This window comes from Athene noctua, chromosome 5 (assembly GCF_965140245.1).
Source record: "Athene noctua chromosome 5, bAthNoc1.hap1.1, whole genome shotgun sequence".
Taxonomy (NCBI): Eukaryota; Metazoa; Chordata; class Aves; order Strigiformes; family Strigidae; genus Athene; species Athene noctua.
Window position 1 is genome coordinate 12,536,973 of NC_134041.1, and position 16,911 is coordinate 12,553,883.

At 54.4% G+C, this 16,911-nt stretch overlaps 1 protein-coding gene across 19 annotated transcripts in view; it reads right to left on the reverse strand.

The window, feature by feature from the left end:
* Window positions 1–4,752: 4,752 nt before the first annotated feature.
* Window positions 4,753–16,911, reverse strand: part of PTPRF (protein tyrosine phosphatase receptor type F) — a 389,874-nt gene continuing 377,715 nt past the window's right edge. For all 19 annotated transcript variants that reach the window (XM_074906365.1, XM_074906369.1, XM_074906384.1 and 16 more), the window contains 9 exons: window positions 15,676–15,795; window positions 14,409–14,563; window positions 12,830–13,115; window positions 10,810–10,988; window positions 8,302–8,428; window positions 7,947–8,072; window positions 7,174–7,328; window positions 6,571–6,706; window positions 4,753–6,431 (listed from right to left, as the gene is read on the reverse strand). In XM_074906365.1, the coding sequence (XP_074762466.1) occupies window positions 6,363–6,431; window positions 6,571–6,706; window positions 7,174–7,328; window positions 7,947–8,072; window positions 8,302–8,428; window positions 10,810–10,988; window positions 12,830–13,115; window positions 14,409–14,563; window positions 15,676–15,795 (1,353 nt within the window). In that variant the 3' untranslated portion in view covers window positions 4,753–6,362. The remainder of the gene's footprint in view (window positions 6,432–6,570; window positions 6,707–7,173; window positions 7,329–7,946; window positions 8,073–8,301; window positions 8,429–10,809; window positions 10,989–12,829; window positions 13,116–14,408; window positions 14,564–15,675; window positions 15,796–16,911) is intronic.

Here is a 16,911-nt window from a genome sequence, read left to right on the forward strand (position 1 = left end):
GAGGCCGGGCCCCAGGGCGGCGCGGCGGCTCGGCCTGACCGCGGCCCCGGGCGGGCCCGGGCTCCGCCGGGCTTCCGGTGCTGCCCTCGGGGAGAGGCCGGGCCGGGCGAGCGGGGGCGGGAGCCGCGCCCCTCTGCTGGCGGCCGTGGCGGCTGCCCTGCCGCGGGCGCTCCGGGTGCAGGGGCCCGCGGCCCGCCCCGAGCGGCCGGCGGAGGCGGTTGGGCCCGGGCCCGGGGAGCCCCGGGGGCCTCCACGTCGCCGGCGGCGCACCCGGCGCCGGTACCGCCTGGTCGTGCCGGCGCTTAGCGCGGCGCTGGGTGTCAATCCTGTGTAAACGGTGCTTCTAGTGAGCTAATGGGTTTGGGGGCTGGATGGTGACACACAATAGGCATGTGCATTAACCGAGCTAATTATACTCCTACAATTTCTGTGTGTAAGCAAAGGCAAAGTAGAATTTGATACCACGCGAACTTCTGGCACCAGAGGCAACCTGGGGCTGGGCCGGCGCCAGGCCCGGCCCATGCCAGCGGGTTTTGCCAGCGCAGACCGGTCAGCTTGAAACGTGGAAAAGTGCCCCCGTGGCCAGCGCCCGTTGTCGATAATCCGCCGGCGTGGTGCTGAGGATTGGGAGCTGACAGCGCAGCTTTAGCAGCAGATGCAAGTGTGGACAAGGCTGAACGCTTGGCAGAGCCCGTCTAGGGAGACTGACCTCCCCTGGGCCGGGACTGGCTGCAATTTTCACAGATCCTGCTGTGCTAAATGCTTTCAAAAACCTTTAAGTGCCAGTAGGCAACCTTGAAAGTAAGCACAGTCCACCCAAAAGAGCTGGTAACCCTCCTCAGAGACAACATTCAATCCCTCGTGCCTGAAAACCTTAATTTTCACTGTGTGCTGCTCCTGATAGTGCTTCCTTCAGTGTCATGCTACAGGGATGCAGCAGCCCCGAAAGTCTGACAAAAACATCACTCCAACCCATATTTTCTGTGATCTGCTGCCTCCCTGACCTGCTCAGACTCCCAATTGCCAGCTATATGGACCAGAACCTCAAAGTGCGTTAAAATCACAGCAGGTACAACACTCATCCTCCTACAGATGGAGGTACCAACACAGAAAACTGTCAGGTACTGGTTTTAAGATGAATTTGCATTTTTGGCCTTTCTGGTGGCCTGGCAGCTGCACTTGATATCCATTGGTCAAGAAAGACCAACTTTATAATATCAGGAGACATGATCCAGTCTTTTTATGCCGTGGTAAAATGTTGCTGTGAGCAGTAACATGTAGGCAGGAAAACCTGATGACATATAATCGTTACTGTGGACTGAGATTACTTATTAAAACTGGAAAAAGGGCAACAACGAACTTTTAATTGGAGGGATCAGAATTTTTCCTCTCTCAGAAATGAGCCAGGTCAGAACAGGAAAAAAAAAAAAAAAAAAGGTCACTTTTAACCAGGAAACTTTACAGATTAAAATGGCAATGTTGCTGAGAACCAAAAAATGCCAGGGCTGTGGGGTAAGGAGTTGCCAAGCTACTGCACAGAGTAAGATCAGCTGTTTCTTTTCCGTATTTAGCAACTATTTTGCCCTTGAAAAACAAAATTTATTGTAATGGAACCCCAAAGGGCAAGTGCTTGGGCAGGATGTTATTTGGAATAGATGATCTTTAAAAGTGTCTTCCAACCCAAACCACTGCATGATCTTATGATTTAGCATCACTAGGAGGCAAGCCAAGCCTAGGCAGGGCCTACACAGCTCTCTTGCTACAGGTATCAGTGGACTGAATGAAAAAAAAAAAAATAAAAAGAGCAGAAGAGCACCTCAGTGCCCAGGAATTCACCTTTGACTAGCTGCCATTTAGCTGCTGTCCCACCTGCCAAACCATGCCCTTTATAAAGCTGCTTATCTGAGGCTGCATTAGGGCTACCTGGTACAATTAAGGAATGGAAAATTTTAACTAAGAAAAGAAAAAGCTGGCAGTAACTATTCAGCTCCATTGCTCAGAGCAAATACGGTTGGTGTGTCAGAGAGTCCAAAGGAAGAAGGCCACACGCTGCCTTACGGCACCGTCTGGGGCCCATTCCCTTCAGGTCTGGAGCACAGCGTGGCACTGCGAAGCCAGTCTGATACCAGAGGGAGGGAGAAGTCTCAAACTGACAGCAAAGAAGATGGGGCAAAAAAATGCCAGCTAGGATAAATCCCTTCTGTCTGGGGAAAGCTGAGCACTTCAGCCCAGGCACAGCAGTGCCAGGCCCTGGGAAGAAGCAGCGTGGCTCTGCCCGGAGCACGGCACAAGCCATGGTGCTGGCTCTGAGGGCAGACTGGGTTAGCATCCTTGTCTGTCCATGGTACATGGCTAGTCTTTCCTCCTCCTCCCTTTTATTTTGTGAGATATGCAGAGATAAAGGGAAATAAATGTTAAAATAATAAGTGATTTTAAACTGATGACTCCATCCCCTCTGGAGTGGTGTTGGCTTTGTTGTGAGGGTGAGCATGCCTTTGCCACGCTCTGACCTGGCTGTCCCCTGGGGGCCCACCTGCTTGCCAAGGTGGCACGTCCTCATACTTTGGGGGCCTCCTGGCCCTCTCTGCGCGATGAGCCTTTCTTGGCTCTGTGAGGCCAGCACGAGGCTTCAGCCCCCTGGCTTCACCTTCACAGTGTGAGTGCCTCTACGCTGTGTCTACCCAGCAATAGCCTTGCTGCAGAGGCCCGGGCTCAATCAGGTTATTCCCAGCGTGGTCCGTGCTGAGACATTTGTTCTTTCTCTCCCTGCCGCCTCCTGGTTCTACATAGTGCACAGGCAAGCTCGCTGACCACCCAAAAAGGTCACTCTGTGCCTCACAAGTGTGTCAGGCAGAGAAGCAGAGCCGAGTTTGTTCCCTCACGTTTTCCCTGAGTTGGCTGTAAAGGGTTTGGGCTAAGAACAAGAAATCAGAAGGGGAGGGAAGCCCCAAGTGTTCCCAGACAAGGAGAAAGAAGGTACATGTGTGCGTGCTTGTGCATACGTACAAGTGTTCTGGCAACTGCTGTTTTAGGCAAGAGCAAATCACTGCATTCAAAGCCACACATGGACTAATGGTTCGTGCTGGGCACATGGCAGTGGCTGGTGTGTGCTCAGTGAGTGGCACATCTGTGCGGCAAAGGCATTGTCACCAGCCGGAGTTTAGCAGCACAGCCAAAGCATTGTTGCTGCAGTGCAGGCAGGTGCTCGCTGCCTGCCTCCCAGCTGGCCGGCTTCCTAAAGCACAGGGGCTCGCACAGCATCCTTCCTCTCCAAATGCACCTGTGTACGAGCAGGTGCACGCCTGGCTGTGTAGCCTTGCCATCCTGGGCCCTGGCAGCGATGCAAAGCAAAGTGTCCCGATGCCAGCAGTGCTGGCACGTGTGTGCATGCACACGCCTGCGCATGTGTGCTACCTCGCAAGGGCAGGAGCCTGCTTTGCCCTCAGATTTGCATCCTTGAGTGGGGCTGCCTGACAGGAAAGCCCAGGAAAGGCTTCACTGGCCTCAGGTCACCCCGGGGGTGAAGCACTGGGGTAGGAACCAGCTGGGCGAGGGGGAAACACCGTTTTGCATCTGGCACCTGCTCAGGCGCCGGTCTGGCCTGGCAGGAAACACCACGTGTGTCTGAGCGCCAGCAAAGTCAGCAAGGAGTCAGCAAGAAGGTGCCCACAGTCACCTCGGGAAAAAGCTCATCAGTCTGTCTGCCACACACACCCACCCATCGTTCACACGCTGGCCAGGGCAGATTTGGCTTCCTCAGGCAGGATGGGCAGGCCACGGGGTGCTGGCCCATACGACACTTGCACTGGCCGTTCCCTTGCACGCTTGTGCTGTTTGCAGGTGCTGCTCTCTCTAGGAGTCGGCACTGACGCGGGGGTTTGCAGGGTGGGGGTTTGCAGGGCTGGGGCTGGCCGGCCCCCCGCAGAGCGGGTACAGCCGCACGCCTCGGCAGGGGTTTCACACCTGAACATACGCAGGTGCTGCTCTGCAGTTACGGGCCAGGCGATGGTTTTACTGCTGAGCAGTAACTCTGCATACACAAGTGTGCTCAGTGCTGCAGAAGTGTTACTGCCGTGTCCCACGAGGCTGGCAACATCTCAGCCTTATCCAGGACTGCTAAAGCCACCAAACCCACTGTCCCTGACCCCTCTTTCCTGCAAACCCACAAGCAAGGTCCAGCCTGGTCCTGCAGCCAGCATGCTGGCGGGGTAAACTGGCTTCCGGCAAAGCTCAGCATCACCCCAGGGCGGCATCTGCTACATCCTGCGGCCCGCTGAGGATTAGTAACTGGCACTAAAGCAGGTGGGGAGGGCAGGTCTCAGGCCCCAGCTACCACTGGTACAGGTTGTGCAGATCATGGCCTGGGCATAAGGTGGCTACTAGCTTCCTCCCGCTGGGAATGATCCATCCTTTGGGAAGTGGAGGGGACCCAGAGGAGGGCCATGGATGCAAAGACAGGCTCGGCAGGAGCCATTCCTAGTGGTACCGGGGATGGAGGACTCCTGGTACACCCTGGTACGGCTGCAGGTGGGCAGGAGGTGAACACACGCACACACAGAGGGGGTTGTCACAGAGGGTCTCCGAGCTCCCTGCCTGCACAGGGTCCCTGCGGGAAGCGTGGGGCACTCACGGCTGGGGTGTGCCCGTGGGAAAGGACTTCTCTGGCAACAGGCTGGGGAGCATGCCCAGGTCCAAGGGACTCTATGGCCTCTGTTTATTGCCGAAGAAACAGACAGCAAAGCCAGCTTGTATGAAACCCGATTATTCAAATTTATTAACATCAAGAATTATGCAATGATGCTGTAGATTTTTTTTTTTATTAACAAATAGAAAACAGACTGTATACAACAGTGACCCCTACAGCACTATGCATCCACAAGGTAAAAATGAATGTGTCCTCCAACATTACCAACCCTGGATTGCTGATTTCAACGTAGCTTGGATTCTTAACATTCGGAATACATGTGATAATACAATTAGATACCCTTCCACCACCTTTATTCATAACTCAATGCACTCAAAAGAGGGCTGCTCACTCCCTGTCTTTAGTGCAAGCGTGATATAATAAGGAGTATTAATATATAGTACCATTAAATTAAGTCCAGTAGTCTTGCCACATTGGTTCATTAGAACGTCCTGAAGTAGCGGAAAGTACAATATTCTAGTGACTTTTAACATTTGCAGGATAGCAGAAATTATAGATACACCCAACCTCTGAAGCCATGTGTACTCCCCTCCCCTTCCCTGCAGTACCCTGCTTTCCAAAGAGAGCTGGCGTGGCGCCGCTCGGGGGACGGCTGGGCTGGTGCTCCTTGCCGTTGTAAATGCTCTGATGCACTTCACTGGTGAGAGGTGACAGAATGGCGCTTGCACGCACGGAACCGCGGGATTAACAAAAAGGGCCGTGTCTCGCTCTTCCCATCCCCTCCCCAGGGAAGTGTGGGACCCACTCGCTTCTCCTGCCCCCTTCCCAGCGAGACACACAAAAAGAGGCTCCACAGCCCGGAGCCTGGGATTTCGGGTCTCTCACAAACAAGGCGACGACAACTCACGTCATATCGGGATCTGCCAATACACACGGTCACTGGATTGGTTGAACACGCACTGTAATAGGACTGAACGGTTTCCAGCTGACAAAGGGGACCGCTTCTCCGGTGACCCCACAAGCCCTCCCAAACCCAAACCTACTCAGGAAATAATGGGGGGGAGGGAAAGGCTAAAAAAATACTTGGTAGCTTAGGTCCAGTTCCATGAAATTTCATATTCTACAGAGGATTAAAAAGCAGCCTACGGGGAATGGAGCCGGGCAGGAACCACAAGCCAGCTGCTGCAAATTACCAAGGAAGCTGCACTAAAATGGGCAGAACCAGCAGTGACTGGGCTGAAATAAACACAGGGCAGTAAAAAATGTAAAAGCAAAAGGAAATTAAAAAAAAAACCCAACTCCCAAACGTTTGGCGGGTCCAGTTCTGCCTGGGCAAAACATTAAGACTTGCAAAAAATAAAAAATAAAGAGAGAGGAGATTATAAAAACCACTAGTAACTATTTTACATGTTTAAAAAAAAGATCCCATTCCACCCACCTAAAGCCTCGCTGTGAAATGCAGTCGCATGAGAGAGGGCGAGAGATGCACATGAGCAGAAATTCAGCCAGAGACTGGAAATGCTTTTGGAGTCGGATTCCCTCGTTTGGCGCTGGGGCGAAGTTCCTAAATGCCGTGGTCAGAACTGGTTGGCATGGAGGTCTGCTGCCTGGGCAGCACCTCCGTCTGTACAGAAGGACTGAGGAATGGGCGGCTCTGGCTCAGAGGGACCCGTCTCCACTCCTAGACATCCCCACCGCGACTGGAGGAAAGCACTAGTTACGTTGCATAGTGGTCGAAGCTGCCGAGATACTCCAGTGCCGCTCTGTAGCACAGCTGGTACTGGTCCTGCAAGGCAGCAAGGGGGGGGCAGTGTGAGAAGCGGGGACCCAAGGACATCGGGCAGCAGGGCTGCACATCCAGAGCTGCCGGCTCCCCTCCCTCCTCCCACAGATCTCCCCCGCCTCGGGAAGGAGGGGACACTCACCTCTGTCTGCACCATGGCTGGCCGCTGCGTCCGTAAGGTCTTCACCGTCTGGAACATGTCCACCACCCCCTCGTAGCGCATCCTCTCCAGCACGATGCTGAGCGTGATGAACACGCCTGTGCGCCCGACCCCAGCGCTGCACAGAGGGACCAAGAAGTGCCGTTAGAGACCCGCCAGCCCCAGCGAGGCTCTGCAGAGCTCCTAGGAGCGGTGTGAGCTCATGGCGCATGGGGATGTGCTCAGTGGAGCCAGGAGAGGCCACAGGGATGTTGCCAGCCAGAGGTGACCCCTCAGCCCCATGTGGCCCAGATTCTGCCTTGCTCCTGGGCCAAGCTGCCGCGGCACTCTGCCCTGCCCAAGGACTCTTCTGAGGAGCTATGAATCAGTACCGCCAGGGCACCGGGCTAATCCAGTCACCTGGCAGAAAGGCTGCCAATGGCACCTGTGGACGTTGCTGCCTCTTCGTCCCGTCTGCCTCTTGCCAGCAGTATGCAGGAGGGGCACCAAGCGCAGGGCAGCTGGCAGCTGCCAGTCTGAGCAAGGTAGGGGACATCTCCGAGGGCTGAGGAAGGCAGAGGTGGGTGCTGATCTGTCCCCACTCACCTGCAGTGCACCGTGATGGGCCCATCCTGCCCAAACTGCTCCTTGGTCTTGTGCACCTGTCCAATGAAGTCGATGAAGCCCTCTCCTGTCTTTGGCACTCCCTGCTCAGGCCAGTCTGTGAACTGGAACTGGCGGATGGTCCGTGACTGTCCGTCCTGCAAGGACAGGGGTGTTAAGATGTGAACTGTAGGTGAGGAGACAGCAAGAGGGGCTGACCTGCTCTCAGATCCCCTGGCCCAGGCCAGGCGAGATGGTCCACAGGCCATGGACGAACCCAGGCAGATCTTTTGCTGAGTGTTTGGGGACTGCCTCTGCTCTCACATGTTCACCCCATGGCAGGTGAGCTTAGCAGGGCTTTGGGCCCCTGCAGGGTCTGTTGGGTCAGTGCCCTGGTTCTGTTTGGGCCCAGCTCCACCTCACGACCACGTTTCCTGACAGGGGTCCTGCACCTGGTCAGACACTGCACACAGAGACTCCAGGTGCAGAGGAGCCCATGTTAAACACTTGCCAAAGTGTGCAGCACAGGCAAGGCACAGTCTGGTGCTGATAAGGATCCCTAAGCTGCTCACCAGGGCTGACACAGCTGGCAAGGAAGGAACCTGTGGTGAGAGGTGCAGCAGGTGGGGTGCAGCAGCCCTTTCTGCCTGCAGTGCAAAGCAACACCTTGCTTTCTGGTTCCTCTCCAGGAGCTGCTGCACAGTCCTGTTGCTGGCCTGGGCAGGGCAGATGTGGGGCAGAGGTACAGGAACTGGGGAGCCAGCAGTTGCACTCACCCTAGCATCTGTCACCTTGAACTCCCGGAGGATGTACTGTGGCATGTTGTACTCTGCCATGGGGTCCACCACGAAGTACTGGTACCGAGCAGAGCGCTCCGCGGGCCAGTACTGATGGCACTTCTCCTGTGGATGAGGAGCACAGTAAGACATTGGCACCCAGGAGCTGCTGCTCCCCCCTCCCGCTCCCTGGGAGTGTATGTGGCTGTGGGGCGACAGGGTCAGCCACAGGACAGGCTGGCGGGAGGCTGGCCCACAGCAGCTGGTGCTGGGGACAGACTGGGGGGTGAGCTGAGAGGTTGTGCCCACAGACGGCAGCCACACAGCCCCCTTCTCCCCCCAGCAGGATTCGTACCCGGCCCATCTCACGCAGCTTTGTCAACATCACCACGATGGTGGAGTTGTGCTCCCAGAGCATCCGCCAGAAGTCCTCCGTGGTCTCAGCCAGTGGTCCCTGCGTGGCGATGTAGGCCTTCTGCTGCCTGTGACAAACATAATGGTGCTTGGACTAGCTCCTGGGAGATGGGCAGCAGCTGCTCCTGGGGGCTGGTGGGCTGGGAGAGCTGGAGGCAGGGGCCCTCTGCAGCTGGGAGCAGGGCTGACAACACAGCTGCAGGAGGCAGGCCTCTAGGACTAGCCATGGACTCGGGGGGCGGGATGAGCCTGCCCAGCATGTGTCTTCTAAGTGCTCCCCACAGATGCAGTGAGCACCACTGGGTGCAGGATCCAGAATGGCTGGTAGTACTTGCTGGGGTGACAGTGTCCCTAGCGCTGCTGCACTGAGAGCCTTCTTGGCACCCAGCCCCACCTGAGCAGTCTGCCAGCACCCATCCAGGCTGGAAGGAGAGGCTGTGCTTGGGGATGATACCAGCAGTACCCCCAGGTTCCTGTACTTTTACTCACCAACCCTCTCATTGCATGGGGAGACACAGAGCAGGACACCTGGATCACGCACGCCAGCTAGTAACTAGGGCAGTGTGGAAACCACAAATACCATTTTGCCAACTTTTCTAAAGCTTCTAAATTGGTCCTTGGTTCCACTGTGAACCAGAGCATCTCTCAAAATGTCCTGCTTAACAGCAGAGCTTGACCTGCCCCAGCCTGGCCCCCACCCTGAAGAAAGCACCCCTGGTGCTCTGGCCTCTGAGAAGGGCGAGCTCCAGGGTGTTGGTTCTTTGCTGGGCTGTGCTGCCTGCGAGGCGGGTCTGGCGCCGCACGGGTGGCGGAGGCACGGTCTGGCTTCACCAGTGCGGGGCGCCGGAGCCCGTGGCAGGAGGGGCGGCATCCTCCGGTCCAGCATTTCATCTCTCCGCTGGTGCTAAAAATTAATGAACGTGCTGCAGGACAGCTGTAACGTGCAGGATGAAGACAGAGGCTGCTTCAAGGTGGATTTATAAGACATCATAAAAAGCAGGGAGTGGGGGTGCAGAATGAAACAAAAGAGCTAATAAAGATGTAGCATCAGTGATGTCTGCAGGACGTTGGGCCAACTGATCTCTTTAGATAATACCAAGAAGATTGCTTCGTTCAAAGGAAAGGCTGGGAAGAGATGACAGTGCTCTTCAGGGATGGGGTAGGTAGCACATGAAATGGTACCACCTGTCCTCCGTAGCACAACCAAGGGGCAAAACCAGCATCACTCTTAATCAGCCCTGGAGCCAGGGCACTGTGGCTGCAGCCCCCCTGCCTGACACTGGGCTGCCAGTGGCTCAGAGACACACAGGCAGGAGGGAGCAGAGGCTGCTCTGTGACAGCTCTTCTCCAGCCCCCTTCATCCTTCCCTATTATTCTGTCCTGCCCCAAGGGAGCCTGGCTCACTGCAGTTTTGCTGGGTTGGGATGCTCCCAGGGTTGCTCCCCTTCTGCTCCCTGCCCACTCTGGCCTCCATGTAGCCCTTCCTGCTAGGAACCCTTCCTGGGCTCAGCTGCCGGAGCAGGGATGGAGGCACTGAGGCGTTGGCTGGCCTGCGCCAACATCTGTTCCCTTTGGCCGTGCCTGTTGCTCCTGGGAGGTCCCCAGCTCATAAGAAGCATTTGGGCAGAGCCAAGCTGGAGGGGAACTGTACCACATCCATCATATCCCCCCACTCCTGCACTGGGTGATCCTACTGCAGTGGTGCACAGAGAGATGACAGGAATGAGCCTTGTATGTGCGTTGTTGTGATTTGGTCTGGATTGTTGTTTGGGGTTTGGCAGGGAAGGAGATGTGGCCACTGAGCTGTTTCCCTGCATTCTCCTCTCCTGGCACTTAGCAGCTGAGTGCTAAACAATGCCAGCAGTTGGATACAGAAACCATAAGTATTATTGCCCCACTAGATCTTTGCTTGTGCTTTCTAAAAGGTATCCTGGGGAGCAGAACTCAGTGACAAGCTCCCCAGTGTCCAGCACCAGTCCTGCCTGAGGATCCAGACTCCCCCCAAAATCAAGATGTAGGACAATGAGCCTTGGACTCTGCCTGGATCAGCCACGCAGTGCAAGCACACTTCTACCTCTGGTTGCTACAGCTAGTGAGGTAGGGCAGGTTTGCCTTAGGTGCTGGAGATGTAAAACACGTGCCAAGGGATGCCTACCAGAAGATCCTATAAATCTACGCAGGAGCCAGCCCAGCCTCCCACCCCAGCCATGTGGGCATGTCTGCAGCAATACAAGCCAGCCTGGCAGCTCACTCACTAGCAGTCTTCACATATTGTAAATAGACACGCTGGAGCATCTGAGAAAATGGAAACAGATAAAATGCAATAAAGTGGTCCCCAGCCCACCTCTAGGCAGCCAAGGCCAGTCCTTGGGAAAGAGGAAAAAGCAGCTCTGCCCAGGTTCCCAAGCAGGCAGGACAGGCTGGCCCAGGCACCTAAGGCAGCCCTTACCTGTACCCATCTATGAAGCTGGCATTGATGTAATCGGAGCCCTCGACACCCCGGATGGGCTGCAGACAGACTCTCGTCAGCTCGTATGGCATGATGTTCACGAGGCGGTTCTTGAATTTGTTACATGGGAGGTTGGCACTGATGAAACGTGAGGTATGTGCTTTAGAGTTGGCCAGCAGCTGAAAGAGGAGGAGACATGTCAGGCCCCTGCTGGGGATGCAGCAGTCTGGGGGCAAGATCAGGACCCTGGCAGGGCAGGCAGGAGTCCCTCTGGGCACGCAGCCACGCTTCCTCCTCTGACCCAGGGACTGCCGCTGGGGACCGGTCTTTCTGGACCAGACGAAGGGCTCTGCCACTCTGTTATGAGGAGGCTGCACCCAGCTGCTCTATTTCACAGTAATCAAGTCTGGTTTTCAGTACCACGTTGGCCCCTCTGCTGTGACTTTGCCCACCCAGGCATGGCACGGCCTCACTGCTGGCTTTTGGCGTGTAGGTGACACACAGTCCCACTTGGACTGACCTGCTGGCACAGCCCCAAAGCCACACATAGTGGAGCGGGGTCCTGCAGCAGCTCTCTGGCTGACAAAGGGCCAGGACACGAAGCTTTGTGCCTCACTGAACCAGAGACACAGGCCTGTGGCATCAGGGAAGAAAAGCTTTCCATCTTCCAACCATGTCTTGCTATTTACTTCTCAGCCCAGAAGGACCCAAGAAAAATGTGAGAATTTTGAGTTTTAGGTAAAGAAGGTCTATTTTGGGTTACTGTGAGACATTTTATGGTTCTCTTTGAGCCCTGTAAACTGGAGTCCTGGTAAATGTGTTTAGGTCTTGCTGGCAGAGGCATTCAAACAAAAGTCCCTCTTTTTTTTGTTTCCCTTCCCCAAAAGACTCTCCAGAGCCACCCTTCTCTCTATGTGTGGCAGCTGGTCCTTGCCAGAGGCTCCCTGCAGGACAGGGCTGCTCTTTGGGGAGTGATGCAGCCATGTGAGGCCGTGCCATATCCCAGTCCCCAGAGTTTCCTGTGCAGTGTACACTGATAGGGAACAGTTTATTACTGTTCTGAAGAGACCACTGGAGAAACAGCAAATGTTTGTCTTTCTTACAGCAGAGTCGTTAGAGTTGAGCCTAATTCTGTGGCTCTCTTGAAGGGTTTCTCAGGGCAGGTGTCACCAGGAGATACTAATGTAGCATGTTCTACTGTCCCAAACCCAGGACATCAGCAGCTCTGGTAACCACAGGACAGAGCTACTCAGCTATTCCTAGTTTACGCAGAAAGTCAATATTTTGCCTTTCCTGCTCCTTTGTCACTTGCAGGGAATCCCCAGGGTGAAGCTGTATTGCTGCAGTTCATTTCACAGCCTGCATGGTCTGCTGCCTCCCTGCATGAGCTATATTCCTCTCCATGAGTTCACTGGACTAATGCACCTCATCTGAGAATATGGGCGCTTACCAGAGCTCACTTCCATCTCCAAAGCTATGATAAATATCTGCAGCTGGCATTCACGGATAGCAAAATGTGGGATTGGCTTCTTAAAAACAGTATGCCTTAAAACACTGCCTTCACCAATTCTAGACAGTAAGCCTTGGCACTGAGGTGGTTAAAAGATAACAGAGCTTAGCACTGAAGAAATGAGACTAGAAACGTCTCACATATTTAAATGGGAGCCGTTTCTAGACAAGTTGTTCACAGTAACATCAATTATCACTAACACGATCTGCATCTGATTTCAGATGCAGCTCCTGCCACACAGTGAACCTAGAGCAGAACGTGCTGCTGAGAACTGCGCATCCATCTGCCTTTTATATCCTCCCCAGAAGCTGCCAATCCAGGGGGGACCATGGCTGACACAAGCTTTACAATTCAAATGTATTTTAAATCACTGCCTACCTGGTTTAGAAACACACAACAGAGTAACTGCCTGCAATGATCCACAGCTCTCCCCTTCCAGCCCCTGGGCAAGCGGCCTGGAGGGGCTGTGTGGGCAGAGACAGGGTGCTGGGGAAAGGGGGTGCCACTGACCTTGAATTCCAGCTCCATCGCAGTAACGCTCTCGCCTGGTGGCACCTGGGTCAGCTTCTGGATGTGAGCAAAGAGGTTGCGTGCAGGCACCTCAGTATTGCCACACGTGGCTGCCTCCAGCAAGGCCTCGTGGATGAAGATGTACTGGTCCTCTGTCTGCACCATGTAGTTGCGCTGAGAGCGCATGCACGTCACGTGGCCGTAGATGTCCACGGTTTTCTCATGCTTCATCCGCTCCAGCATGGCATCAATGACAATGAAGCAACCAGTTCGGCCCACGCCAGCACTGTGGGAACAAAGCATGAGGCCTGAGACAACGCTGTTTCTTACAGATGTCACGCAAGCTCTGTACTTAAGTGAGCACCTGGACCTAGAGCGCACAAAAGGGGAGTAAAGGCTGCTTTACCCCACGCTGAGGGCTATGAGCTGAGCCCCAAACAAGAGGGAACAGGAGGAATGAGGGAGAGAGGCACTGGAGAATGTGGGAGGCTGCTCAACCCTTCTGCTGTCCCCCTTTCACTGATGGAGCAGAAGGGACATGTTGTCACTCTGCTGGTCTCTGTGGTGGCTGGCAGCACCTCCACAAGGGAAGGAAAAATGTGTTTAATAGGCAGGAGGGTGACGGCATACATGCGCACGATAATGAAAGACCTCAAGTCCAGGCTGGCCCCGGCACCGGTGAAGCCTGTAGTTTCAAGCCTGCTAACCCCTAACCTGGGTCACTGTCTCCTAACCCATAAAATGAGGACAGCCAGGCTAAGAGGGAAATCAGAAAGGTGAGGTCACGCACATCTGTGCTGAGCCCTTTGCTCAAGCACCAGACACCTCTCCATGTCTGTTGGAAGGGCAGCAGCAATCCCCAAACTACCCACCCTGAAAACAACAGACATGCTGTCGTGACATGTAAACACAGGCACAGATAGGGAGCTAGACATTTCCTCATTTATGGTGCAAGTCAGATTCTTAACAGGGCTTTAATACAGCTTGTTTGTGTGTTAATTATATCCCACTCCCATCTGAAACAGAGCATGAAGGAAGAGCATTAAGCACTGCTGGTAAGGCGTATGCTGGTACAGCAATGATGGAGTGGTTTGTTCAGTAATAGTCCCCACTCGACTGGTAGAGATAAATCTTGCTTGGATAAGATGCTGAGCCTTAGTAGAGTAATATTTTGCTTAAAAAGCTGCCTTTCTACCCTGCAAAAGAGTTCTACTGTAAATACTGCATATGAATGATTGTAGAGGTCACTGCATGCCTGTCTGTCAATGATGTGCCTCTGAAAGGTACCACCTACTTATGCTGGGCACAGATCACTTCATTTTTAAATGCTACTTGCAGTTCTGCAGGAAAAAGTGTTTTCTGAGGCTTTCCACACATCAGTGCTGTTTAATCTGACAGAGAACAGCAATAGAAACGTTACCACTGCTGGTTGATGTCCTGCTCCCAGCCCAAGCATGTAGTGCATGTGACCATGTGTTCCATGCAGGAACAGGAGACTCGACATTTAGCTGGACTGGTTAAAAACCCCGCAGCCAGAAAGCACGTGTGCACGTGCAGCTTTGCAAACACACCGTCCTACCTGCAATGGACAACCATGGGCCCAGCATCTGGTGGGTTACAGGCCTTGACCCGTCGCAGGAAAGCTAGGATTGGGGTAGGGTATTCTGGTACCCCGTGATCAGGCCAAGCCATGAACTGGAACTGTCGCAGCTCTCGCTTCTCACTGGAGCCATTCTGTTGAAAACAAAGAGGAGTTGTTTAGCATGAGAACAGTCTCATCCTGGGACAGGAACCCACTGATGGGGTAATAAGGTACCCAGCTGTCTAGGTAACAACAGGCATGTAATGCTGTGTGTGCTCATGCATGTATTGGGCTTTTACAGCTTAAAATTTGGAGGCAAAATGTAGGCTTCTTACAAGGCTTCTGTCTACATAGATGCTCTGTGGAAAGCCTGCTGATACAGAGCAGAGCAGCTCTGTGGGAGCAGAGCAGACTGAGGGAAGGTAAAAGACTCCTTTCTGCACAGTATGGGGTCACTACCCATGTACTTACTGCACATTCAGGGAAAAACAGTCACTGGGCATGGAAGAGCCACAGTAGCCAGTTCCCTCCCTGCTCCTCTGCATCATGGGTCTCTCTGGGATGGCTCATCAGCCCGTGTCTGCAGAGGCTGCCCCGATCCTGTCTCATCAGGGCTGTGATCCACGCAGCAATGAGGCAGGACTGGCTGGGTGACCGCTGGGGGCGAGATGCCATTCTGGGGCATGAGTGTGTCCCCATGGCAGCCTGCTGTGCTCTCTCTGCCGGTGTGGCCCAGACTCAGTCACGCACAGAGGCAGCCGGCTGCAAAGCTTGTTTGCATTGCCGTGACACGCTGCTGCTAGCACTGCCTCCAGGGATTTCCAGACACTAATGAGGTACGCAGCAGGCAGGAGAGAAGGGCACGCACACACGTCAGCACGCCTCCTCCATTTGCATTATTAGTGACAGGAGTACTAAAAATTCCCTGCTTCCCATGTTGTCCCTCTAATGGGAGGACAGCTGTTATACATACACTCACCAGAGGCAAACACAGCCCCAACTCTGGGGCCCATCACATGGTCTGAATGTGTAGAGGAAAGCATCAGGCATCCTGGACAAAATCTAGTGGTGGCCAGATGCACAACCTGCAGCCAGTCTCCCATTCCAGCCCAGCTGTGAGAAATGGCTCATGTGTGGACCAGCCACACGCTTGGCCAAGCCAGGCACAGCCGGTGGCCTCTGCCTGTGGACTGAGCAGCACCCTGCAGCATCGGGGAGCGGCTCTGCATTACCTGGAGCAGGAAGAGCCCAGCCAGCACCATACCTTGTACAGTGCAAAGGTGCGGACGGTGTAGGTGGCCAGCTCAACTGTGTCCAGTAGGGTGACCTGGATCATCCCATAGGTTTCTGTACCCCGGCTTGGCCAGTACTGGTCACACTTTACCTGTGAGGAGGAGAGGAGAAAGCGTCAATGCTTGGCTGCTGGCTGGGGTGAGGAACAGGGCTTTGCCCTTCAAAGGGTAAAGACAGAGAAGAGTCTCTATGCAGGGGGGCTCCAAACACCCCAATTTCCTTCTTCTTGAGTGTCCCAATCCCCAGCAGAAAGGCAGCACACCCTGGGTTCCTTTCCACAAGATTCATATTCAAAGAGGGATTTTTATTTTTATTTTTATTTTTTTCTGGAGTCCCTGGTGGGAAGCGGCGAAGGGGGCCAGAACACCAGACACAGCAGCAAGAGCAGCACCAGGTTTGAAGATAGTATGCAACTGAAGACGGTATGTAGCAATTGCTAGCAGTGATTTGTGCCTGCTGTAGTTTTTCTTCTCCACCTTCTGTTTGGGAAGACAGGGGTCTTCAGGGCTATGCTAAGCATCCCCCGGCTTGAGCTCTACCTGGATGGAGAGAAGGCTGGCAGCTTCGGGTTGGTGGAAGGAGAGCTGGTGAAGCAGGGCAGGGGAAGTGGTGGTTTCTCTGGGGAAGGCTCTGCTCCAAGGGCAGCTGAGGTGAGGAAGATGCAGCCTGTATCCCCACCAGCTCCCTGCTATCCCAGCCCAAAGTCCTTGACCCTCAGCACTGAGCTGAGACAGGACACACTTCTGAGTCCAGCATAGTACCCAACAATACAACAACAGGCACTACCTTTCCCCGTAACATCCGTAGTCCCCGGGGTGCCCCTGTCAGCATGGCCCCCCAAGCAGCAAACCACCCTGGTGAAAGATGGGACACAGCCTATGCTAGGCCTCCAGCCTGGATGCTGTGTTCACCGGGCTGACCCTGCCACCCGTTCTGCGCTGCCGTAGGCTCAAGTGCACTGAGCATCTCTGAGAGATGCCAACCTGCCCTTCTGGCAAGTGGCACATCCCTGGAAATCTACATCTCCCAGGTGTTTCAAAAACTGTTCTGCAGCAAGGCACAGATGCCAGCTCAGACACAGATGCAACTTGTTCTCCCTCTGTGAGAAGACACAGACTGGCCAAACAATCCCTTCAGCCCCTTCCTGCAGGCAGCACTGTCACATCACAAACACACTGCTGCTCCCAAGAGACCCCTTTCTCTACAG